Below are 26,130 nucleotides of genomic sequence, written 5' to 3'. Positions count from 1 at the left end.
ATTTTAAAATGGGAAACTGGCAAAACAAAGATCTGAATCCACAGTTTGCCATATGCTTGTTAGATGGTATAAATACCAACTCAGGGAAAGACACTCTCGCTTTATAATTATTTCACTAATTACACAAAGAGATATTGCTCTAGCAATGTTTTTTAAACAATTCATCATGTAAATAAAATATAATGAAAAGAACAAAAAAATCTGCTGCTTAAATTATCACAGCAATAAGTAGTTCAGTCTCCTGAACTCTATTTTACTCTCATTAAATTAGGTCTAAATCAAAATGTCTTGCTCAAGAGCTGAAGAAAGAAAATGTTCTAGTAAATTTTTTTCCTGTCTTTAGCACACTCAAAAATCTATAGACACAAATTACCAGTAAGTAGTACAATGAGAGCAAATGGAACAAAAAAACTTTGTAAAATAAAGAAACGAGATCCAATTGTAGGTCTTTTCTGTATGCTTATTGAGAGGTACAGTTTCTCTGAATGACAGTGACCGTGAAAGTGTTGAACCTCTTGAAAATGAAAGAAAATACAGTCTTAAAAAACAACACCTTGTAAAACAACAAACAGTGACAAATCAGTTTTGGACAGATCCTAAAAATATGGCTTTCTGTGAAAGATAATCAAAGTCTAGTGTGAGCACACTTGGACAGAACATGCTGAAAAAGAATTTAAGTAGAATACATATCTATTATGTAAGGACTTTAATGAGTCTTACTTTAAGCCGTGTTGATCTGGCTTGGGCACAATGCACCACCAGACTACATCAGCAGGTACCGAAGTGGAGCAAGTTAATCCTGGAAAGGAACCCTTTATATTAACTGTTTTGAATTTTGCAGAAACTTACTTTGTGGACTGCTTAAGTGCTAAACAATCTTTTTCCTTTGGAAAGAGATGATTGCAACTAGGATACAGGTTTACACCATTTTAGTGACAATGTTTACAGGTAAATATTTTATTTTTGTGAAATTATATGTGCACTTAGACTGTATTGAACGTGTAGTATCTATCCAGACTGCTTGTACTTGGTTGATACTTATGTGACATCAAGGAACTGGAAAGGCAGAAGGCTGTAAACAGATTTCTAACCAAAATTGTGTGTCAAAAGTGTAATTTGGATAATACTTTTATAATTGTTTAATCAAAATGAAAATTAGTGGCATTCAGTGGAATTATGCTTGAATAACTGCTTTTGTCATCTTGCTTCTGCAGGAAACCTTTGCTGCTAAATCTGAAATGTTTAATTAAGAGGTGAACAGTTAGATAAGAGCTAGGCTGTAGTAATAATGTGTAAGTGAAAAAAAGGAGATAGATATGAGTGCTGTTATCAAACTGAGACAAAGGAGCTGTTTTATCTCTGTTTTGAATAAAACTTCACCAGAGGAAAAAAATCATTATCTATCGAAACAAGATTAAAATATTCACATTATCTGAAATTTTAGGTGTTACATATATGTGTAATATATTTAGAAGAGAAAATGCTGAATGATCTTACTATACTTCTTACTTTAAGAACACAAGTATGTTTAGCTGACCTAATGCACATAACCACCAAGAAGAAAGTAGTAGTTCCCCTTGTACTTGCTTTTGGTATGTCTTATATCTTTTGAGAATACTTTTTTTAACATGCTAAACTTGCCCTCCAACTTCAGCTATTTGAACTGCTTATACAGTTCTATAGATATTGACTAATCCTTTTATCTAGAGGACTTTTATCTTGAGTGACAGTGGTCTTTGCTTGTATAGGGATTGGTAGATAACAAGCAATATCAACACCGCTTGTAAGAACAGCTGATTTATTTATTCTTGATATGAAAAAAATGGTTTGTTATTTGTCTTTTGGTGCGACCTATATTTATGTTTGTGCTAATCTTATTACGAAATAGTAGGCATATAGATGTAAGTGTATACATGTGTGTACATATATACACACAACCCTGCAAAATAATTATTTTGAAGCATATTATTAACATCATTACTTAAAAAATAAGCATTATATTCAGACACTGAAATGCTTATGAAATTACATGTATTTACATGGCTTTATCATAGTCACTCTGCATTTAGTAACTGGTATTATTAGTTTTCTGTAGGCAAGGAATACACTAACAGTAATACATGTACCTCCTCATAAAACTAATTTTATTTGTTTTTAGACGTTGATGCTTTTGTTATCAAATATGTTCTCCTAATTTAAAGGTAGAAACATGTATGATTTCCAAAGCAGTTTAGCATTCTCATTAAATGATTTCATTAGATTTTACGTCTAATTTGATGAAGTAGAGAGCAACACAGACACTAAACACTAAAGTTGGGTTCAGTTTATGCATCTGTTTCATCCTTTCCAGAGACAAGTCACTGTTGCAAGGTGTGACTCAGACCACAAGCTACAACGCAAAGGTGATGCCTTGCAGGTGCTGTGGGATAATAAACTAATATGTGCAGAGTCATCACGCATTACTGAAAATGCAGCAACTAAGTATCTAGCAATTCACTAGCACAGAATCACAGAATGGTTTGGGTTGGAAGAGACCTTAAAGATCATCTTTTCCCAACTCCTCTGCCATGGGCAGGGACATCTTCCACTAGACCAGGTTGCTCAAAGCCCCACTATGCTGCTTTTTTCTGTGAAAGGTTTTATAGGGGCTCCCAGTCTGTAAATCCTTAAGCACTCTCTGACAACTCTGAAGCCCTGTGACAAGGCTAAATACATCCCTGATCCTACTGCTTCAGGGCTGCACTAATTTTTATTACAAGACCTGTGGACACATTGTACTCGACGTCAAAGCAGGGGATGAGCAATATCGGATAGAAGATGTACTAAAACATGGACCAAAACAGGAAACAGCTCACGGTAACTTCAGTTTTCATATACTTAAATAGCAAAAGCACGACAAGTTACTAACACACAAATTGCCACAAACTGGGCAAAGCAGGCATCATTCTGGCCCCCAGTCAGGAATGGTTTGGGAAGTGCACTTCACTTTGAGAAAGTCAATCCCAATGAGTCATATTTCTGCCAGATGCCATTACACATTAAGGTATGGGTAGACATCTCACGTTAGAATAAATATGAGCCTGGCTGGGAAACAGAGAGAAACTGCTGCTGTAAAACCAGACTGCCAGACCAGGGAGATAGCACTAGCTGTGTCTGAAAATCCAAAGCTTGAAGTGGAAACTATGTGCTATAATTGAAGACTGATGAGCGAGGAGGATCACTGCAGAGAGAGTCTTTTCTATACGTGCTATGACCACTTCACTGGCTAATCTTTCAAACAAATCTCAACAAATTCTCAGTTCCCTTCTGGCTCTCCTGTAACCTACTGCTCGCCGAGATGGGTCTAGTATACAACTGTGACTGAATAGAGTGGACAGGCAAGGAATTAGCCAGAGTAGCTACGTTTATCTACTGCTATTTGAAGCAATTCATTGTGGCTGAATGCTGCTCTGTAATTTTCCATGAAAAATCGCTGTGTTTTGCTGTAAAAATAAATCTCAATGTGAGTTTGTACGTAAAGCTATGAATGCTGCCTGGTACCTAGCTGCAACTCTGTGAGTGTCAGCATACCCTATTAACTAATTCACAGGCACCAGTTTTGCTGTGGGGACAGAAATAATTATGTCTGTTAACTACTTTGTGCTGATGATACTAGTTTGAAAACTAGCTGAAAAGTATTTCTTATTTTTCTCTAGAATAACTGTGAAAGGAAGTGGAAATCTTAGGAGCTGCACTTAGCATGAGTTTTCAAAAAGGCATTTGGATATTTTGACTGCTTCCAAGGGAGATAAGAAACATCCATTGCATACATATTGCTCACTTGATTGCTCAAGGGAGAAGTTACTATAATTACCACTTAATAGATGAACAACAGTGCAAGAGGGATAAACAGATTAGTTTTACAAGAGGAACAGATTTGGTGAAGTCTGATCGAGTAGACATGCCTAGGTCACATCTGTCAAAATACAATGAAGTTGAGATGGGGAACTCTCTTTTTACCCAATATACCAGAAGCCAAGTATTATATGGAAGAGGAAATCTGAGTCTGTATTGCCCATCTTCTACAGAAGTGCTTTCATTGGCAAGCTCTGAGACATTTGAGAAAATATTTGTTTCATCTTTTCTTGCTTTGTATTTTGTACATAGGAGAGGTAAAGAAATTTCCACTGTAGATACATGGTACAAGGAATATTCTGCTAAGACATACAAGTTCAAACCCCTCCAACACCTTCTCTCAGATTCTCATGTCCCAGGGGCACTCTCCTCACAGTATAAGACCATGGCTGATGGACCAGGAGTCACTGCTACCTTGTTTTCGGAAGACCTGAGATGCATTGTTCATCTGTGAATAACTGCAGTAGGCACTTAGCCTTGAAATGCAGCAACTGCCCACTCGTTGTGGACGGGGTGCACCTCACTGCATCTCACCCAGACCGCCAACAGGGTGTAGGTTTAAGCTCCTGTTTGGATTTCTTATTGTCACACTGGGCAGCTCCCTGCTCACTCTGTGAATTTCATTCTTCAGGTAGCCAGCTCACTATACATACATTTTACAGGGATGTTCACCTACTTGCCAGTCAGTCTGTCCCACTATATCATATAGTACTTACAAGTCCTGTGGCTCTCACTTGAAGATTGTTGCTCCAAAATGTTCAATATGGGACCAGGCATACTAGTCTGTGATTCTATTGTTTGAATGAATGTGAAAGAAAGACCAGCAGACTATACTTCAGCTCATCAACATACTGTATCATGAATATGAATTAAGCAACAATTCTTGGCTTTTTATATGGATAAATAATGCAGTTACTCTCAAAGCATTCTAAATTTCTGCCACGGAATAGCTGGGAAACAATTACTTGGTCGTATCTTTCAGAGGTGATTTTTATCTCAATTTCATCACGCTATCCATATCAAAACTGTCAATTTGTTTGATTCTTTTCTCCAGAAAGTGATTATTGCTAAGGTGCTTATATAATACCTTGCACAAGAAAACCATGGCATGTGAACAGTATTTTTATATTTAACATATTTTAGACTTGTGAGTCAATCATCGATTTATGAAGACATTCCGTTCTAATTAAAGATAATTTAATAAAACGCATTATTAAAAATGTCTTTTTGAGCTCCAGTTATCCAGTCCAGAATGTCTAATGCTTGTCTATTCTCCAGGTACTCACTGTGATGAAGATATCAATGAATGTTACATGAACCCTTGCCAAAATGGTGGAATCTGTGAGAATTTTCCTGGGAATTACACTTGCCATTGCCTACCTGCAGACAAAGAAGGGATTTATTACGGTGGCTGGAACTGTACAGAAGTTCTCCATGGCTGTACTGATCAGCAATGCCAAAACAATGGAATATGTATCCCACATTTAAAAAATGGCCAACACGGATTCAGCTGCATATGTTCAGCTGGCTATACTGGAACACACTGTGAAACCATAACGACGTTTTCATTTCAAGGAAACAGTTTCCTTTTGTTGAAGAATCCCCTGACCCCTAAAAAGGAATTTTTCTATAATATAAACCTGAGGTTTCAAACTGTGCAACCTACAGCTCTTCTGTTTTACCGAGGGGAGAAAAATACATTTGCGAAGCTGGAGTTACTGAATGGCTACTTACATTTATCTGTGCAAGTGGATAACCAGCTACAAGCTCTTTTGCACGTTTCACATAATGTCAGTGACGGAGAATGGCATTCAGTGGAGGTAACCTTGGCAAGGGCTGTTACTCTTAATTTGCTTGACAGCTCTTGTGTAGAATCATGTCTCAGTAAAACATCTGCTGTGATAGAGAACGATCACGTGATGCTTGCATTTCAGAGCACGTTTTTGGGCGGCTTACCAGTGGGGAACATTAGCAGCAACTCTCTACTTAACATCTATAATATACATTCTGCACCTTCATTTGTAGGCTGTCTTCAGGACATTGAGATAGACTTGAATATTATTACTCCAGAGAATGTATCACCTGAATCATCTTTAAATATCAGGACAGGATGTACTAGAAAGGACTGGTGTGAAACCCACCCTTGTCGGAACAGGGGACGCTGTACCAACCTGTGGCTGAGCTACCACTGCGATTGCTACCGGCCGTACACCGGCCCAAGCTGCGCAACAGGTAAGGGAATGCTGGCATTTGGGGTTTAAGCAGTTGCTGAAAACATGATCATAAACAATCCCCTTTACCTGGTGATGAAACGGCGTGGCCTTTAGGATCTCTGGAGCTTAATGTCAAACGGGAGGAAAGTGCAAGAGGTTAGTAGTAGCACGCCTTCATTAGTTTCTAGTTTCTTTCCTGGGAAGGTTGCTTTTCAGTCTGACAAAAAGAGTCAGGCTAAACTGGTGGATTCCACTCATCCCATTTTAAAATCTTCTTAGTGCTCATAGCACACCATAAATTCTGGAAAACTGTAGTTCACTGGAGGTTATGCACCCCAAGTAAAATTTAGAAAGCAACCGAGTCACTTGGAGTTTAAGTCTTACTTTCAAAGCATTCTTTGAAAATTTTATCCTCAAGCTCTCTAGGCTTTTATAAAGAAACTCATTTAAGGCAATGAAAGGCAAGCAAAAGTACTGCAAGTTAAAAAAGGACAGATTCCAATTTTAAAAAAAGAACGAGATTATACTATTAACTTAATCTGATTAGCCCAAGGAGAAGACAGGGTTTCAGAGGCTAGAAACAGGGCCCATTCATCTCTCAGCCGCTCCCAAGGCAGCTCGGGAGAATTGCAGATGAAGGCGGCCGTTACCAGAGAGCTGCTTGGTGACCAGAGGGAAACGTGTCCATGTCTCAGCAAACAAAAGAGCATATCTCAGCAAACAGCCTCTTTGGTAGCGACAAGCAGGAGTACAAGAGCTGCGGATGCCCGTAACACTTTTCCTGCTACAAATGATCTTTCCAAGCACAGGCTGAGGTGAAGTGGATGGACAACAGGAGGTCTCTGCCCAGCTCCCTGCTATACTGCCTCTGGAGTGTGAAACCATCTGGAGCTGTAAATGCAGCACCCCTCAGGAACATTTTGGGGTGGGGTCTGCAATCCTACCTCACAGAAAGTTTTAGGGATTTCAAACAAATAATTTTGTTTAAGAAAATTGTACAGGACTGAGTCTTCCATGCAATGCTCTTGCCCCTGTTTCCCTCTCTGCCCCCTTAGTAACCATCCACACATGGTCAATCATAGCAACGTTTAGGGAGGAAGAAATACATACATACCTACACGTATACATACATACATACATATATTTATGTATATATATTTGGCAAGTGGACTGGAAAAAATGAAGTGCAACAGCAGAGCCATGGTCAGATTGGAATGGACAGATCCTAAACTGGTGTAAACTGGCACGGCTGCACTGCCGCCAATGAAGCTACATTGATTGACATCAGCTGAACGACTGGCCCCAGGGATTTATTGAATGCATTGCTGCAGAAAGCTGTAGCTTGAAATGCATTTCAAAATGTTTAAATACAATTTCATTTTGTATGCTATACTTAATAGTTATCAATACTTTTCAATAGTTTTTCTTTTTGGTTTTATTGCAAAATGACAAAGTCTGAGAGGTAATTGTAGCAGACTTCTTTGAAGTCTAGTTGTAATTTATCCAAAGATTTGGAAAGCAACTTTGGAGTACGGGACAACATCTGGTAAATATGTTTGCCTCCTTATATGAAGCAAAATTAAAACCAGTCAGGGCCAGGAGAAGCTTATACTGGCATTAGAACTGTTGAGAAAGCATGCTTTTTTTTTTTTTTCCTGCTGACCACAATATTCCTTGCAAATTGTGGCACCATGCCGTTTTGATACATAGGTTCTAGATATATGCCATATTTAAAAGACTATAGCAGGTTTCTTAAGAGGCAGAGTGGGGGAGACTTGCGGTAAAGGATAACATAAGAAATGCTAGTGTCTTTTTGAAGAAAAGTTGCTGCCAAGTATTTAATTGACAAGAGGCAATATTTTCTCTACATATACAAAATAACAAACAGATGTTGACTTATTTTGATCAACATCCAGATGTTGTGACCCAAGAGGTTAATATTGACCAAGGTGATGCTAGCCTTCTCATCAAACAGAAGATCAGACTGATGAGATATATGTGTATATTTATAAATAGAGAGAAAGTAATTGTGAACATGAAATACCTTTTTGAAGATTAATGCTTCTTTCTAATATTGCAAATGTGTAATCCTCATGCCAGCAGAAATTTTCTTTTCACCCTCATGAAAAAATGTCTCAGTCTCCAGTACCACCTAACAGAGAAGGTACATCTTAAGGAGATTTAATGCCTCAGAACACCCATTTCAACAAATACTTATTTCTACATAACAGAGTTTTAACAAGCAGGTGTAGATACATAGGTAATCATATTCACAGAATTAAAATATTTCAAAATTAATTTATTTATGAAATTGTCTATTTAGGAACAAGGGATTTATCCCTGTTGCTAAATAATATTCCCATAACACATAGTAGTGCAGTGTGGTTATTAAGGATCTGTTGGGGCTTCACAGTCAGTCCCCGATTTTCATTGGATTTTTTAATGTAGTCATAAAAAAAAGTAGTGCTGCAGGCGGAAACTTGGCCTATGAGGACTTGCTCTCAGAGTTTTACTGTACAAAAGAGGACTGACTCTTTATTTATGCGAGCATTTTAAAGAAGCTCGGTTTATTCTTTCTATCAATTTGATCTATTAAAAATAGCTCTTGAAAGTGTTTCGACAGGAAGTCTATAATATTGAGGACAAGATCACGAAACTTAAAGTGTAAAAATAGAAACTCTTTGTTGTGCTTTAACGAGATGATTCATCAGAATAAAATATGGTTTGGGCTACATATTTGTATCCTTACAAGTCTGAAAATCATTACTGAAAATAAAGAGTATGGGAGGGACACAGATGGTTTTGGTTTAATTGTTTTAATTGATAAGCACAAAAAAAAAGAAAAAAGAAAAAGGCTTACACAATCCTGGACGATTTTCCCCCCGCAACACCACAGCATTATGGGCACTCACAGGACTGAGCACCATACATAACTGGATACAAGTTGGTCTTTGTGAGCATGTGTTGAGCCCCAGCAACAGAAGTGAGGCCATGCAGCACCAAATAGGTGCCCTCTTTGAAGGTTTTATACAACAGGGGTTTGCTGAGCAGCTTTCGGCTATTTCTACGATTGGAATCATTGCAAAAAATATCACAAAGTTTCAGAATTACATTAAATTCCATGGTCATCAGAGGATTGAAGCAGCTAGGTTCTTTTCAAAACAATCTTTCTGAGGACCAGTGCAGGAAACTGTAGAAATATGTCCTTGTTTAACTATTTGAAAACACAGCATTACGCAGAGAACAATAAAGGGGAAAAATATGCCAAATGATGTAACAGCTGGTCCTGTACTGGGGCTTAATGCTACAGCCATAGAAGTCAACAGGAATGTTGAAATAGAAGCTATTTACAGCTGGATCAAGTCTTTATTCATCCATAAATACCAGCACATCTTACTACTATACATAAATATTACCAGAAATAGTTATTTGATCATTGCATTGGCTCCCTTGTCATTTAGCCCTAACTATTTTATTTTCCTCCCTTTTTCTCTTTTTTTTGTTTTATCTCTTCTTATATCTCTAACCTCAAGAGTACATTCCAGGCCGGTTTGGATCTGAGGACTCCTCAGGCTATGCTGCTTTTTCTGTTGATGCCACTCAGAATGAAAATTTGAACATATCAATGTTTGTTCGAACACGCAAATCTTCTGGCTTGTTACTGGCTTTGAGAAACAGTACTTACCTTTACGTAAGAGTCTACTTGGAAGGTGGAAAACTCACAATGTTAGCTCTAAATTCCATTAAGTTATTAGGGAAACACTCCATGAACGATGGAAACTTTTACTTCATAACATTAAAAATAGAACCAAATAAGATGGAATTGTTCCAGTCCTCTCAATACCTAGGTTTTATTTCTACTCCAGTACTAACCATCCAAAGCAAGGATATTCTATACATTGGAGGCCTACCAGATAAAAAAGAAACTGATAGAAATGGCAGGTATTTCAAAGGCTGCATCCAAGATGTAAGAGTGAATAACCAGCCGCTGGAATTCTTCCCCATCACCGATCCACTGAATTCTCTTATCAACCGAACTCTGATCAATGTCACCCAAGGCTGCACTGGTGACAACCTCTGCAAGGTAAGAATGACACATTTCAGAGCATTTTCACATGTTTATAATGGGGAATTTCTTTTACTTTTTAATATGTTCCCATACATTATTTGATGATTTTGACATCCTTGGAAAATATGTAAAAATGTTACAAAGAGCAGATTTTGTTGAGTTGTGCTACATATGATGAATATCAGCAGAAAAATGTATTTACATAGGGGACAATTAAAATATTTTAAGGTTGTAATACTGTTTTTCACCAATTATTGAATATACTGTGCTGTTATAGTACTGGTCTTTATCACCTCCCATCTGAAACAACCAAACAGAATTCTCCTTTTTGTCAAGCAGTCCCCAATCTTTAGAGTTGGGAGTCCACCAGCTTTTATTCATACTTAGACAACTCTCTTCTTCTTCCCCATAGTCCAACCCTTGCCACAACGGTGGTGTGTGCTATTCAATCTGGGATGACTTCACTTGCACGTGCCCCCCTAACACAGGGGGGAAGGCATGTGAGGATGTTAAGTGGTGTGAGCTTGGGCCCTGTCCTCTTGAAGCACAATGCCAGCTGGTACACCAAGGATTTGAATGTAGGTACATTTCAGTTATTCCTATCATCTTTGGAGATTAGAAACAATAGAAATTTTCATCAGCATTTCCTCAAAACTCAATATTCACTGCCTTTAAAGTTTATTCAAATATTATTTCTGTATTAAAATAATAATGATGTCAGTTGTAAGTAACATTAATGGGAAGAGGCTGCCCTACCAAACCCAGAAATTTTCAACCAGACCCCCTGACACAGAGATCGATGTTTACAGGGCCTTTACTTTTGACTGATTCAACACAATTTGTCGAGGTCATACAATAGATCTGTACATTGCCAGCGTGTGAGTGCACCCCTCATACTTCCACTGCAAAGAGACAAAAGGATATCCAGTGTTGGATTAACCTTAGGATGTTCTCTACCCTCCTGAAAAGACAAGCTACATGACACACATTGCATCATTTGATTTTGTTAAATGTGAAATATCTTTGAAGAAAGCCATCTTAATACCAGCAGTACAGTTATTCAGCTGGTATCTTCATACAAAGCACCTGCATGCCAAGCAGTCTATTTGAAAATTGATGACCATTAGCTGTCTTAAGAACATATTAGCCACCCTGTATATCTCTTTCCTTCTCCTTCCCGCCCCGGAGTGGAATTTAAAAAGCAAGTAAGGATTTTGGAGCAATATTTTTTCTTTTTGCTATCAAAGAAAGCCCTAATGATGCTGTGAAGGAAGATAAATACACACAGAGTCTGATGGAAGCTGTTAGAATGGCTGACTCTTAGGAATAAGAAGGCTGGTCAACAGAAGATTTCTATCATAGACAATTTGCTGACAGACCAATATGATGCTATTTTTGTTGAGATTGTTAGAATCAGCATTGCAGCACTTGTTAAAATTTATAACTGAAATGAAAATAATTGCACCTTCTCTAATAGATGTCTTTAATGATTACATGAAATTACATTCTCTCATAAACTTTACTATTACATATTACAGTAGAATGTGAACACACAGAGACAAGTGAAAAGTATCTGAACTGTTTGCTTTTGCTAAACTCAAGGTCATTTACACTGTTACATCACCCTTAGATGCCTGTGCTGGTTTACATGGCAATACGAGGAAGTTTCCCTAAAAGATATTTAAAAAATCCTGCACTACAGAGCTGTATTTTTAACTAGTTGTTTTCTTAGCTACAGCACAGACTTCTTGCTGTTCAGCACAAGGTAATGAAAAAAAGGAATTTTACTGGCCAGTGAGTTCTCTGCCAGCCTAGTGTCTTATGCTCTGGATACCATTTCAAGCTAAGGCAGAAAAAGAGCTGTTTTCTGGGGCCAGTGGCTATAGTTCCTCCTAGATGGCTATGATTAGCAAGCCTGTTAGGAAAACATGCACTCCAAAAAAAAAGAGAAAAAGCCGATACAGGAAGCTGATGTGGGGAACATTAAGTAACAGCAAAACTGTATGCCCAGTGTCACAACTGAGAGTAAAAGCACATTCAGATGGCTTGCTGTGCTCAGGACTTAATAAGAGTTCTACAGATGTATTTTAGCTTTATGAGCTTAAAAAGCTCAACTTTGCAAGACATTTTAAAAACAGAAATAATTTTGAAAAGCTCTGACTTTCATTTTTAGTATGGTTTCCTCTGAGGAATTTTTTCCTATGAGAAAGATGCCACATTTGATGCGCCGGGCAGTGTAGTTACACCTCTGCTGCCTTAGTATCAGGCTATGCAGTCAACAATTTCATGCTGGGACTCCCAGGGGTTCCTTTCATCAAGATTCACTGAGCCCAAAGATAGTTCAGGAACCCACCTTATCTCAGTGCTAGGATCTTGCGAAGCTAAATTTGTCTGAAGTACAGACAGAAGACATTCCTTCCTGTCCCTCCTCCCTGTCTATAATCCTCATAAATCTCAGAATGTGCAATTTACAGCCCAGCAAGTTAGTGCATTTTATTTGAAACAATGCTAATGAAATATGTCAAATACTTTTGTGAAGATGTCCATAAAACTGCTCCAATGCTGCCCATCAATTTTCACTCAGAGCAGTACAAAATGAGTACTCCGCTGCCCTCCCAGTCCCACTAGCACAGGCTCGGTGCCATCAGTTGGGCTGTGGCAGTGCGCATGCGGCAGGAGAAGCTGGCTTTAAATGTAACAGGCATGACCCTTCTTATGTTGATTTTGAAGGGGCTTCTTGCCAGCTGACTTTAATTCAATTAACCCTTTTTGCATCAGTGAGAGTAAATTGGGATCCAATCAAATATTTTGTAAAACCTGTTTAGTGCTTTACCTAACAAAAAAGGAATTGAGAATAGAGGTTCACCCCATCCAGATCTTTCATGGGCAATACCTAGCTGCCCGTACTTAGGGAACAAATATAAAATGACAAATATATATCTGCTTTTGAAATAGCTTCTCAGCCTCAGGTTTGAGTTGTATACAATTATGATCACCTCCTTCTCTTTGTCTAAAGAGGAAAAGGAGAGATAACACTAATATAGAATTGTATCTTTAGAATGATAACTTCAGATGATGCAAAGCAGGACACTTTTCATGTTGATATAGCTGGTGCTGGCACTGCCCTGTGATTTCTGTAGCCATAAGGGGCAGGCAAGAATAACTGACACACTGGTGGAATTTGTTTTTCAGCAAACCCAAAAGGACTTACATGACAGGGAGCATGGGGCACTGAAGAGATATTGTTCCACGTGTATTGGTTTAAACTTGGCCTGGTTTCTCAATTATTATCTTTGCACAGGTCTTGCTAATGCAGTGTTTAGTGGCCGAAGCAGTGCGATATTTTACAGAAGCAATGGAAAAATCAGCAGAGACCTCACCAATATCATGTTTGGCTTTCGAACTAGGGACTCTGATGTGATACTGCTGTACGCGGAGAAGGAGCCAGAGTTTGTTACCATCAGTATTCACAATTCCAAATTACTCTTTCAATTGCAAAGTGGCAACAGCTTTTACAAGCTGACCCTTACTAGTTCACTGCCTGTGAGTGATGGGAAATGGCACCAAGTGATGGTCTCTATGGTAGAGCCCCTGTCCCAGTTCTCTAGATGGCACGTTGATATAGATAACAAGAAAGACACTGCAACTAGTACAACTGCTGCAGGAAGCCTCAACTTTTTAAGAGAAGAGACAGACATCTATGTGGCTGACAAGGCTTTTGACAGTCTGGATGGCCTGAGAGGATGTATGAGCACCATAGAAATCAGCGGCATTTATCTCTCATACTTCGAAAATGCTGACATCCCTACTAAAAAACCTCAAGAGGAGCAATTTCTCAAAATATCTGCAAACCCTGCTCTGACTGGCTGTTTGCGGGTTGATGTCTGCGGCTCAGATCCCTGTATGCATGAGGGGATATGTGAAGACTTCTATACTTCTTACCATTGCATATGTCCCAAAGGATGGGCGGGCACCCACTGCGAAGTCAACATCGATGAATGCTCTTCAAACCCCTGCGTTCATGGAAACTGCACTGACGGGATCACCTCTTACAAGTGCAGTTGTGAACCTGGTTACACAGGGCTAAATTGTGAAGAGGACATAGACAACTGCCGTGGCCACCAGTGTGCAAATGGGGCCACTTGTGTTGATGGGATCAATGGATATTCTTGCCTGTGTGCTGGTAACTTCACTGGAAAATTTTGCAGGTACTATAAACAAGGCAGATCAGTATGATTTTGTCAGGTATTTTTCTGAAGGGTTATTACATCACTGATGTCTCCATTTTAAACACAGATGTTATGCATCTACATATATATTAATCATGGCTTCAGAATTAATGTATAAAGAGTCTGCAGTACAGAAAGCTATACAGATCAATTAGATGTGGACCGAGGCAGTGAAGAGCTGGCAGCTCAGGAAGAGACAGATGAGGCAAAGAGACAGGGAACAAGGCGCAGCTCTGATGCCCAAGCTCTGCTGCCAGCCTGGGTCCTATGAGGTCTCTGGTGACAGGATTACAAGTTCACCAGAGCTCGGAGATAGATGTGTTACATCTTTTTTAGGAAAAAAAAAAGATTTAAAGGGTTTTGAATCTCTAAAACTATGCTTTATTAGAATAATAGAGCTCTAGAACTATAAGTAGAGAAATTCAGAGTTGGTGGGTAAGCAAAAATAACAGTATGAAGGCTTGTAAAGAAGCTTTTCTCCCTACCCACAGCATCTTTTCTAGGTGGGTCTTTTCCTCCAGGCTTGCTCTCTCAGCCCAGCAGTCCTGGTGGCTGCAGACATCACAGAGCCTGCTCTTTCCATCATTTCTGAGACTCCTCACATGCCTGTTTCCTATTCTTTTCAGACACTCCTCTTTAAAGGCTGCAGGCTCTTCCCTGGCCTCTCTCTCCTTTAACTGAGCTTTTCTGCACATGATAAACTTCTCCCTTCTGAGCATGTCCTGTTGCTCTTGGAGAAAACAAAATCCTCTTCCTTCCTCCAGAGGACTCCAACAAACCCAGTCTGCTGCAGCCCAAAGGATGCAAACAGACAATTGTCTTCATGCTCTCCAACCACAGTTCTTTCAGGCTAAAATTACATAACTGTCAGGTTTTGTTGAGTTTTTGTGAGTAGTGAGGACATCTTCAGATTTGAAGATGCCTTATATTGGCCCAGTATGGTCTGTCTTGTACGCTAAGTCTCTCTTTTGAACTCCTCTACTAAGCTGTCCAGGTATCACATAGAGGCAAGCCAGTAATATCGGTAGAATGTTGTCCCTTTTTGTTTGTTTACTTGTTTTTGCTAAAAAATTAATCATTAACTTGTGAGTAAATACTTGGAAAAGGAAAACTAAATTCAGCAAAATAAAAGAAGTTAAGCAAGACATGTTTTGTGAATCTTAAACCCCAGTTCCTGCTGTCTTTCCTTTGGACCATAGCCCAGTCAGTAACAGCATTGCTCCCCAGTTCAGCTGCTGCCTACCACTAACTGTGAGCACCCCAAGTACCACAGGCACCAGGCGTGTCAATGCACACAGATCTGGGGTTTCCCTTCCAAAGAGCAAACCAAGAAGGCACTAAGCATGTGCAGCCCCGAAACTGTGCGTTTATTTACAGGTAAAATGTAATGCCTTTCCCATTGATACTGAAGAGTGCTTGACAGCAAGAGCCCTGCTCCCTCTATTTGGAGACAAACAGTACTAGATTCTGCGTTCAGATAACAAATTTGCATAGTAGATCTAAGTATTTTCCACTAAAGCAGTGGACTAGAGTCAAAAGAAAATAGAGCACGAGACATCCAGAAACAAGGAGGGTGCAAATAACTGCCATTGCCTTCTTATTGATCTAGATACAGAAGATTACCATATACAGTTTGTGGGAATGAAGAGAGAAACCTCACATGTTTCAACTATGGCAACTGCACCGATCTCAGCGGCGAGTTGACGTGTGTGTGCCTGCCGGGATTTGCTGGAGAACGGTGAGATGCCTTGACCAGCAGATCTGTGTGGAGCAATTCTTCCAAAAGCTGTTCCAGAAAGGCCCAGAGGGTGGTGATGGCCACAGGGGTTTTGCCCTCCTGCAGAAACACAGACAAAGCAGTTGTTTAAGTTCAGCTGTTCCTTGCTTGAGTGACTTTGAGACTTTTGGGATAGTGAGAAAGGAAACACTGTACATGCTCTTAGTGAAATTAGCATTACATCAGAGTATAATATCCAAAAGTTCAACAGGCCCAAGTTATGCTGGCTCTGCAAACACAACGACGTTTTCAACAAAAGGTTTTCATTCTCTCAAAAACTTATTAACCCACTGATTTTGTGGAAACAGTACAGTAAGCTATAAAAGACAGATGAAATGAAAATTTCTACCCACGCAGTACACAGTGTAGTTGGCAGACACATCTGCATTGTACCGTTTGACTCAACCAGAAGGTTTGTGTACAACCCCACAATATTAAAAAAAAGGTGAAAAAATTACATAAAATAAAAGATAAAAAGTAAAAGCACATTGTTAGACACTTCTTTGGTGTATCTATTTCTTGGGACTTCAAGGTAGAAGGAAAGTACTTTTTCCTTCTTCTTTCCCCTGCCAGGCAACTTGCTAACTACAGCTTTGGGAATGAGCCTTCCTTACATCCATCCCACTGGCTGGCAATAATCCCTATTTTATGGTTCCCATGATTCTCGTATTGAATGGCAGCCTCGTACCAAGTGTGCTGCACTTTAACTATCACAGCAAGGCATGCTGCTCCAATGTCTGAAATGGACTATTTGTCCTCTTTTCCTCCAGGCTGCCAAACCATAAACCAGTAGTACTGCTGTGCTTGCAGCTTCCAGTATAGCAAATGAGAACATTTCACTTCTTTTTTATCCTGAATAAATTCAAATATATCAGTTAGTAAGAAAATTAAAACCAAAACCTTTTTTATGTTTATGTATTACATTGATAAAGTATGCATTTTCCTTTAAGACAGTATTTCATCCCTCCGAAAGACACTGATGCACAGTCTAGAGAAAATAGTATCTTTCTTTGTCAGTCAATTGACTTGGGATCACAAAAAAAGCCTAGTGAACTCAATAATAAGTGGAAAAGGAAACCTGAAAAGATTACTTTTCTTAAAAGGAGATACAGCTGTCTCCTGAAATTGAATTTTTCATTCAACTGAGGCTGGGATTTTCAAAATTACCTAAGGGAGTTAGGTTTTCAGGTGTTCCTGAAACTCAGTTGGATTCAGGTGCCTAATTCCCTGGAAGATTTGCGGGGTTGGTGGGGTTTTTTATTTGCATAGGTAAGTTCATAGCTATACAATTTATATACATTTGATAAATACTTTAATTTAGCTTTTTGAAGTATATGAATATAATTTACCATTGAAGGAAACTGTTGAAATATTTTTAGAGATAAAGAAAATCAGATAAAAGAGTTTAATATAAAGAATTGCTCTTCTCTGATGGAACACTAAAAATTTATTGCATGGTTGTGAACATGATTGAACAAAGCAATTCCTATAATTCAGAGGGAGTTTCTCAAATTCTTCTCCAAGATAAACCTGCTTTTTCATCTAGAACAATTAGGACTAACTGTTAGTGTTATCTGAAAAAAAAGACCAGAGAATTAAATTGTCAGAGCAGAAAATCAACAGATCATTACTAGTTTTCAGCCAGTCTCACACACTGCTCGTTAAGGTTCAATTGGTTGCCTTGAGAAATTATGAGAGCTCAGATTTCCTTTATCATCAGAATTAGCTCAAAAACATTTAACAATAAGTATTTATGCTTGTAAAGCCCTGTTCTGCACCATTCTTACCGTTCTCAGGGCCCATCTCAGAGAGACCAGATAGGAGCTTCTGCTGGGATCTACTGGCATTCTGAATTGAGAGAGAAAAAAAAAACAAAAACAGGTGAATATTCCCAGGAGCACTCAGCTGGGAAGACATGCATTTGTTTGACTTACATCCACACTACTGAGAAGGAAAAGGTACCCTCATCTCCCCGTAACAAAGAAAACGGATAAGCAGCTGTCGGCAGGACTTGCGCCAGATCAGCCTCTGAAATCATACACAAACTTTCATTTAGTATTGCTAAGCACCACTAACCACAAAATCCTTTACAGAGGTGAAATTTCTGGCTTAACTATCTGTGCTTGAAAATAACACAGGAAGTTCAGGATCTGAGCATGGCTAATCAGGTACTTGATAAAATCCTAAACATGTGCGGAAATATACCACAGATTTCAAATACAGCATCCTCCTCTCCCTTCCCCCAAAAGCTTCTGAATTTAAAACGTGACTGTTGGATGCATTTGATTTGTGATTTCAGATGCTCACTATTTGCAGTCTTTCCTCTAGGTGTGAAAAGGACATTGATGAGTGCAGCTCCGACCCATGTCTGAACGGAGGCCTCTGCCAGAACCTACTCAACAAGTTCCACTGCCTCTGCGATGTGAACTATGCTGGAGACCGCTGTGAGATAGATGTAAGCGACCTCTCCTTTTTTGTCTCTTTACTGTTGTGGCAGAATCTCTTTCAGCTTCTCTCCTATCTTATTCTACGAATGGATGATGATCCAGCAGTCGAGTGGGGTGAACAGGAAGACAATTAAGCAGTCTTTAAACTTTTGTATTTTAATGCAGCAGAGGATGCCTTGACCAAACAGCTTAGCACAGCAGTATAAACATCAGAGTTGTAAAACTGGTTTCATATTTCTTTGAATGATTATCCATTAATCGCTTTGGGTCTGGTTTAGTTCTTTCACTTAAGTTTCAAACAAATGCTAGCAGATCTTAAAAGGTGTTTAATCCCACCTCCACCAGAGCATTTCACCACAAAGACACTGCCAGTGGACCACACCAACAGGCAATACATATTAACAAGAACTATAAGTTTACTGATGGTGGCATTCAAACCCTACTGCAATGAGTGGCAAAGACCTGCTGCCTTCAGTAAGGCTGACTTTAGCATTAAATCTTACAGATGGTCACTATCTTTGCATCACATACCATGTTCATCGCTGTTTCTTTGGTAGTTAGGTCTCACATCTTTGAAATTGTGTAGGATATTAGTGGATAATGAGGTAATTGTTTGGATTATCAATTGGCAGCATGCTGAGGACACTCTCATGTCCATTTGAATTAGTGACAATCCTGCACTGATATCACTAATCCTGAACCTCTGCTCCAGTAGCCTGTACACCTCCAATATGTTATACCGAGGTATAATACAGTAATCTTAATCTTCATTGTGATTCCTCTTTCAAGAAAGGCTAAGTACATCAGAGTTTAAAATTATAGATTTATTGATATTACAAATATTTCTACACTTTAAGTAAATCTGTGTTACCATCAATAGATACGAGTGTCATCAGACAAAAATATGGGATTTTTCCATTTTAGGAAGTAATCAAGGTAATTCAGCTGATTGGCTGTCCATGGATTCTTTAAAGAACGAAAATAAGAGGCCTAAAAATTATGAATACCAGGAGATGTAGCAAAAAATATTACAGCAAAATATCTGTGTAGTTGCATTTTAGAGTATAGACACAACTGAAGTACATTGTCAAATAAAAACCAGTAGTGAAAAGTTAGTTTTTGTTTTTCTGAACAATTCTTTAAGGCAAAAATCATTTATGAATGATGCAACCATTTCTTTGGGCATTCATGATCATACTTGTATAGATTCTGGACTCTTAGTAATTCAAGTAGTATCCCTGAGTGATGATTCAGAAGAACAAGTATGTATAAGGGGGTGTTTTATTATTAAGTGATAGGGCATGTAGCAGTTACAAGAATGACTAACTAACACCATAAAATGAGGTTTTATGACTCCAGAGAGAACAGCTGATCTTTTGCAGAAGTCCTTCAGCCCACCTATATTAGCTTCTCCCACTTCAAACCTGACGCTGTTTCTTCAGTCCTACCCAACTTGCTGTGGATTGGACTTGGGATATTGATGGAGAGCAAATCCCACCTTTATTCTACAGTTGCATTAAGGCACCTTAAAATGTGTAGAAGTGAGATGTTAAGGTTCCCATTTTGCCATGGTAGAATATAGCAGCAGTCACTGCCTGAGCATCAAGCCTATATTTTTTTATTTCCCAACTTTCATAAGTGTCCTAAAGTCTGTTATTTTTCTGAATACTATTCAGCACATAATTGCAGCAACACTTGCATTATTAAAAAGTCTACTTCTGTTTGGGGAGGGGGGGCGAGGAGGGGAACGACACACAGGAACAAACACATTTTTTGCATATTTGTGGAAAAAAACCCATGGTCCATCCCTGTGATATGTCACATATTCCCAGCTGAAGCACCTGCCTTAGTATGAAAACTTAAGCACAATATATTTATTTAGAATAATTGTATTACACAAGGATAACTTCTTTGCTGTCTTCATTATACCAGAAAAGTGACTGGAGTAATTTTCTTGTTAATATCTTATTTTTAAAAAAATAAAATTAAAAAAATCATTCACTAAAAGATCCTTTCTTCTTTGTAAGCAATCAGTAAACACAAGATGGGAATGCATGTTCCAGCACTGGGGATGAAATGAATGTAGCAGTATCAGAAACAAAACTGTATATTCTCTCAGATGTAGCGCTTAATTATCTTGCTGGGAATCACATGTAATATTGTGAAATATATGAAACAGTCAAAGACAACAAACCAAAACCAAACTGCACTTTCAATTTTTTTTTTCAATGAAAATACAGTTTTGGAGCATTGCTTTTTACTCCAGAAAAAGTAATGTGATTGAACCTACCACATCAGAGGAAAAGATTTTTTTTTTTTAAATGAAATCAATAATTCTGTGTGAAATGTTTGCATTTTGGTTTAAAATACCAAAGAAAGACAAAACAAAATTAAAACATTCAACTTGTTTTGAGGTAAAATGTCAATTTTCTTTCATATGGACAAATTTAAAATAATAAACAACATATTATGCTGAAAACTTTATTCCAAAATGTAGCTTTCATTTCATCGTAGCTAAAAATGTTACTTGGTTCAATATTGTTAAAATTAAAAAAGAAATGTTTAAACACAAATAACTTGAAATTAAAACTAGCGTATCATTTCAATACGCTAACCAAAAGCAAAGAAATCAGAAATTTTGAAAACTCGAATGAAAAACTGATGCTACTAACCAAAGCTGTTCAAACCACTTTAAAAAAAAAAAATTAAGAAAATTACAATAAAGTTTGGGGTATTTATTCTCACTGGGTTTAGTTCAGTTCCTACATAAGTAAATGAAACTGTTATGTACTTTATAGAATATACCCTACAGGGTGCACTACAATAAGGAAACATTTCATCCTGGTGTTAATGTTGAAGAAAGCTCGAAAACAATACATGCAATAACAGTATGCCTGACATACTGTAGCTATATGCATAATACGAAAAACAAAGAATAAATCTGTACAGAGATTCCAAAACTCTTTCTCTTCATTACTGGAAACTTGTACATACAATATTAAATACAGGTTTTAGATGGATTTACAGCAACATGCAAGTTATTTATCCAGAATATATTAGCAGAGCATCAGTTCACTCCTTCTTTCACTGAATTCACATCTGTAATTGAATTCTTTCCTTCCTCTAATGCCTTGTCATCATGAAACATCCCCTGACTTCAGAAATGCTGCTCCTTTCCTCTTTGTACTTCTGTTTTCTCAACTCCATTGTGCATGTGTGCATAACTTTCCTACCTTTATACACAAAATAAACCTTCTGCCTTTGTCTCTTTATGTCTGCTCCTCATTTGCTGCTAATGACTCCATTCATTTGCTTTAAGTGTGCCACGTTTTCTGAACGTTTGCACTTTACAGATACACCACACAAAAACTAAGGTCGCATCTTCCCTATGCCTTCTCCAGGCCCCTTGAGTCACTTCCGCTGCGGTACCACGTTACCCATCAGGGGCGATTACCTTGGCTGGGGAGCTCTTACAGAGCACAGCTAAACAAACAGTGAACAACTCGGAGAGGGAGGGATTTTATCCACATGGCTTGAAGTGACTCTTATTACTTGGTTCCTCCTTATATATTGTCAATACTTAGAAAACTGTTGAGTGTTACGAGGTCTCCGTTAACATTGTGATGGGTTATCCCTTTCCACTGAGCTATCGGAGCCCGTAGGCCGTACCTGTCCCACGCACAGGTCTTCCAACACACCCAGTGGAGAACAGACTTGATATTCCTAGTTTAATAGGTTAAAAAATAAAGAAACAAATGTCAGATTAATTAAAATAACTTCTTCAAAGATACATTTATATTTTTAAAAGAAATGCAGTCGTAGAACATTTAAAGAGAAACAGCTATAGAAGCAAACATGAAAAAACAGCTAAATGAATAATGACACTAGGCACTAATTTTTTGTAAATACATCCAATTGCTAAGATTTTTTTGAACTTTAGGGGTTGAAAAGGCCTTTATTCATGTTTAAGATTGAGATATAACAGCAAGATCTTCATACATCTCCAATGCTGCAATTTTATTGCAAATTTTTTGACATTTAAATTTTTATGTAGAACACAGACTCACAGATGAGTTCATGCTTTTGTCTGAATCTCAGCATTTATTTAAAAAAAAATTTTAAAAAATAGTTCGTATAATTTTAGGTGTTGAGAAGAGCTTGGAAAACAACCATCTCAAGATGTTCAGAATTGGAGGAGGGATACCAGACATGCAAATAAAAGAGATCAAACAAGCAAGGTCATGATTTTTGGAGGCATGGCTTGTGATGCTCAATACTGATATTATTTGTAATGGATCCCTCTATGTTTTCATACTGAGATTCAAATTGTTTTTCAGATGCCAGTGACTGTCATTCGGAAATATGGGTAATGAGAAGTACCGGTGTTCATGCTTGAGGAAGAAGTAAGATTTCTGAAAAGAAGGGAAAGACAGCAGTGATAGAGGCACTAGAATGATGAGCACAGGGATTTGCATCAGCTGTGGGATGAGGGGAAGGGTATACTTTAACATGTTTGGCAAACCCATGAGCCCTGTTTCACTGGGGATGTACACACAGGAATGACAGAGTTGCCTTACTGACAATAGGTCCTACTTCTGACCCTTAAAAACCAGGCTCTGACTGACTGTCCCCTCTCTAGGAGCTCTAATACTGTTTGGACTCTGCCAGCAGTATCCTATCACAATTTTAACTACAAAGAGCCCATGTGTTTGTGTCTTGGAAAATATCCTTGATGTTGTATGCTTACTTGAATTCTCTTGCTCCCACAACATTTAATTTTTAAGAAACTAGATCCCGTACTCAATTTACTCAGTGCATGTGACTACAATATGTTGGTGAAACTAAAAATAGGGAAAAATCTGCTTCGAACTGGCAGTGATGAAATCAGGTTTCATTCTTTCATTGCAAATCTTTTTCCTGGCCTGATACTGAAAAGTTCAGCCAAGGGAGCACTTCACTTGTATCTATTAACTTTTAGGGCTGGAATTTACCTTTTATATCTTGAGTTAATGATTCTCCCTAAAAATAAGGAAACTTTTATTTGCATTGAAAAATTCTTCAAAATTTCTACCTCAAGAACCACAAACCCTGGCTGTAAGAACTATAGCCTAAAAAATAGCCACAAAAAACCTCCAGCAAGTCTTCTTTCTGTGTTACTTAGATTGCTGTTATCTGAAATAGATCTTCAGAGAGTAAAAAAAAAAATAAAAAAAAATGCAGAGTTTGGTTGTTCATTTCACTTTGTTTTCCAAGAGTGCCCTGAGGCCCCATTAGGCTCAGCAGCCCATCCCACCAGCGCTGGCTTCTGCTTGTCCTAGCAAAAGGCAGACACATCCCTGCACCGACTGGCAAACAGCTCAGGCTGTACTTTGAAATTGTTTCTTGAACGTTATCATCAGCTACACCTTTGGGACAGCTCTTCCTCACAAAGCATAACCTCTCCTACGTACACGTGAATCTACATGAAACTTGAAAGTGGTGGTGGATTTCACATCCCAGAATTAAAGTTCTGTTTAAGGTAGCTATTGCTATGTGCTCTGATGTGCGCCATTGTTGCTTTCTTATCTGCTTCCAGCTGGTACCACCATTCCATCCTCCTGGGGGCAAGGACAAGCATCATGCACTGGAGGTTACGATTCACATTTAATGTTATTAAAAATACACTAATGAGCATGTAAGATATGTTCAATATTGAATCTAAATTCAATAAAACTCTCTCAGGCTTCCATAGCAAAGACACACAGAATTTTGATCGAATCGGCTCTACAGCAATTAGTTAATGTATTCATTAACTGCAAGGGTTAGTAATGTGAATGTAACAAATGATAATTACAATAATTAATGCCTGGTGATTCATGAATAATGCATTCCATAGCTATTTACATATTCATACTTATGAGCCTATTAATGGATAATTATCATTTGAATAAAAGATGTGGACATCAGGAATGTAACAACTACACCGTTTTCCCCAGTCTCAATGTGGCTTTACCTGTCTTGCTCTTGCCATTACACACAGAAATAGAAACAATATTTTATTTTCAAGACCTATAGAGCAATATAATGGCAAATACAGCCATACAGATTAGTTTTCACACTACACCGGGTCTGAACCACTGCTCTGATCAGTTTATGTCTCAATGTTGCAAAACAATTCAGAAGAGTTTTAGGATATTATTTGAGAAGAAAAAAACCCAATGCTTCGCCTCATCTTTCCAGCAGAAAACTTCTCAAATATTAGGAGGTGGAGGGCAAGAGCAGCATTAGCATTCTGCTTCTTCAAATGCAAAAAAAAAAAAAAAAAATCCCTGAGAAGAAATTTACACAAATGTAAGGGAATGTATTTGGAGAAAGAGCTTTGTTCTCTTTCTCATCAGTATAGATTTGTTCTTGTCCTAAATTTACACTCTTTCCTACCACAGGTGGTTAGGACACTTCCATACTTCAGAGTTCGTTCATTTGTGAAACTAAGGTAGCAATATTGTCAGCACCTTCAATCTGAAGACATGATTCTGCCCTAGGTGGCTGGTATTTGTGCTCTAAAATGCAAGATTTCAGCTGCTATGAAAGCAGACAAGTTGCTGGCAGTCCCAGGCTTGGAGAAGACCTCAAGAGGCACAGAAGGGCAAACATACAACAGAATTAAAAAAAAATATTATTCAAATATAATTATTTTAAGGCAACATAATAATTTTTCTTCTTTGCCTAAGCTTGAACGCTCAATGTTGACAACACTAAGACAGTGCTCAGCTGCTAGCCTCAAGAGTGTGGTAAAATGAAGAAGTAAAGCTGGGTAAGTTAACTGAAACTGAGAGGTGCCACCACCCTGATTTTCAGACAAGCCACTCACCCACTGCTCCTCCACAGCACTGGCTGATGATCTGTGGGTGCCTTGGGTCACCGAAAACCTTACCCCAGCTGTCATAACCTGTAGAGTGAACAGAAGGGCTCAGCCTATGTGGACGTCAGCTCCAGGTTCTCCTCCTATGGTGTGGCTGAACAACCCGTGACTTCAGGCAGCAGGATCAGGTCAAGCCACTGGGGAGGCATCGGACTGATGTCTGAGTGAGTGAACACATTTGTGTCTGCTGTGACTTTTGTCTTCTCCAGTGATCTTGCAGCCTGTTGAGAAAGACTAGTATGTACAGTAAAATACTTTCAAAAGCAAACCATTTTTCTGAAATTGCCTGCACAGGTAACTCCACTGTGTTGGAGGTCCTTGCCTCATAATAATATAACCTCCTAAAATCAGACACTTTTAAAAGCACTCATTTACATGCTGTAAAATCACATTGAAGCCAGTGGTACTTGAGGACCGAAGGAGAGAGGACTGAACCCCTGCTCAAAACTAATGCCCTCCACCTCCAGCAGCCATGGTCAGCGTAGCCAGCCCATGACACATTCCTGCAGGCTTTCTTTCCCAAGCGAGGAGCAAACCATGGGTTAGGAGAACTGTCAACGAGCAGATGCCGACCCTCACCTATGAGCTTTCCTGATGCTC

At 38.5% G+C, this 26,130-nt stretch overlaps 1 protein-coding gene across 4 annotated transcripts in view; it reads left to right on the top strand.

The window, feature by feature from the left end:
• The window catches only part of CRB1 (crumbs cell polarity complex component 1), a 112,440-nt gene that overhangs the window by 64,572 nt on the left and 21,738 nt on the right, over nt 1–26,130 (top strand). For all 4 annotated transcript variants that reach the window (XR_012764187.1, XM_075422321.1, XM_075422320.1 and 1 more), the window contains exons 6-11: nt 5,173–6,126; nt 9,641–10,191; nt 10,589–10,754; nt 13,478–14,384; nt 16,015–16,143; nt 18,511–18,637. Coding sequence is in view for 3 of the 4 variants with exons in the window: in XM_075422321.1 (XP_075278436.1) it covers nt 5,173–6,126; nt 9,641–10,191; nt 10,589–10,754; nt 13,478–14,384; nt 16,015–16,143; nt 18,511–18,637 (2,834 nt within the window). In the remaining variant the exon portion in view is untranslated. The remainder of the gene's footprint in view (nt 1–5,172; nt 6,127–9,640; nt 10,192–10,588; nt 10,755–13,477; nt 14,385–16,014; nt 16,144–18,510; nt 18,638–26,130) is intronic.

This window comes from Opisthocomus hoazin, chromosome 6 (assembly GCF_030867145.1).
Source record: "Opisthocomus hoazin isolate bOpiHoa1 chromosome 6, bOpiHoa1.hap1, whole genome shotgun sequence".
Classification (NCBI taxonomy): Eukaryota; Metazoa; Chordata; class Aves; order Opisthocomiformes; family Opisthocomidae; genus Opisthocomus; species Opisthocomus hoazin.
Note: the sequence above shows the minus strand (reverse complement) of the source record. Positions and strands in the feature narration are given on the sequence as shown.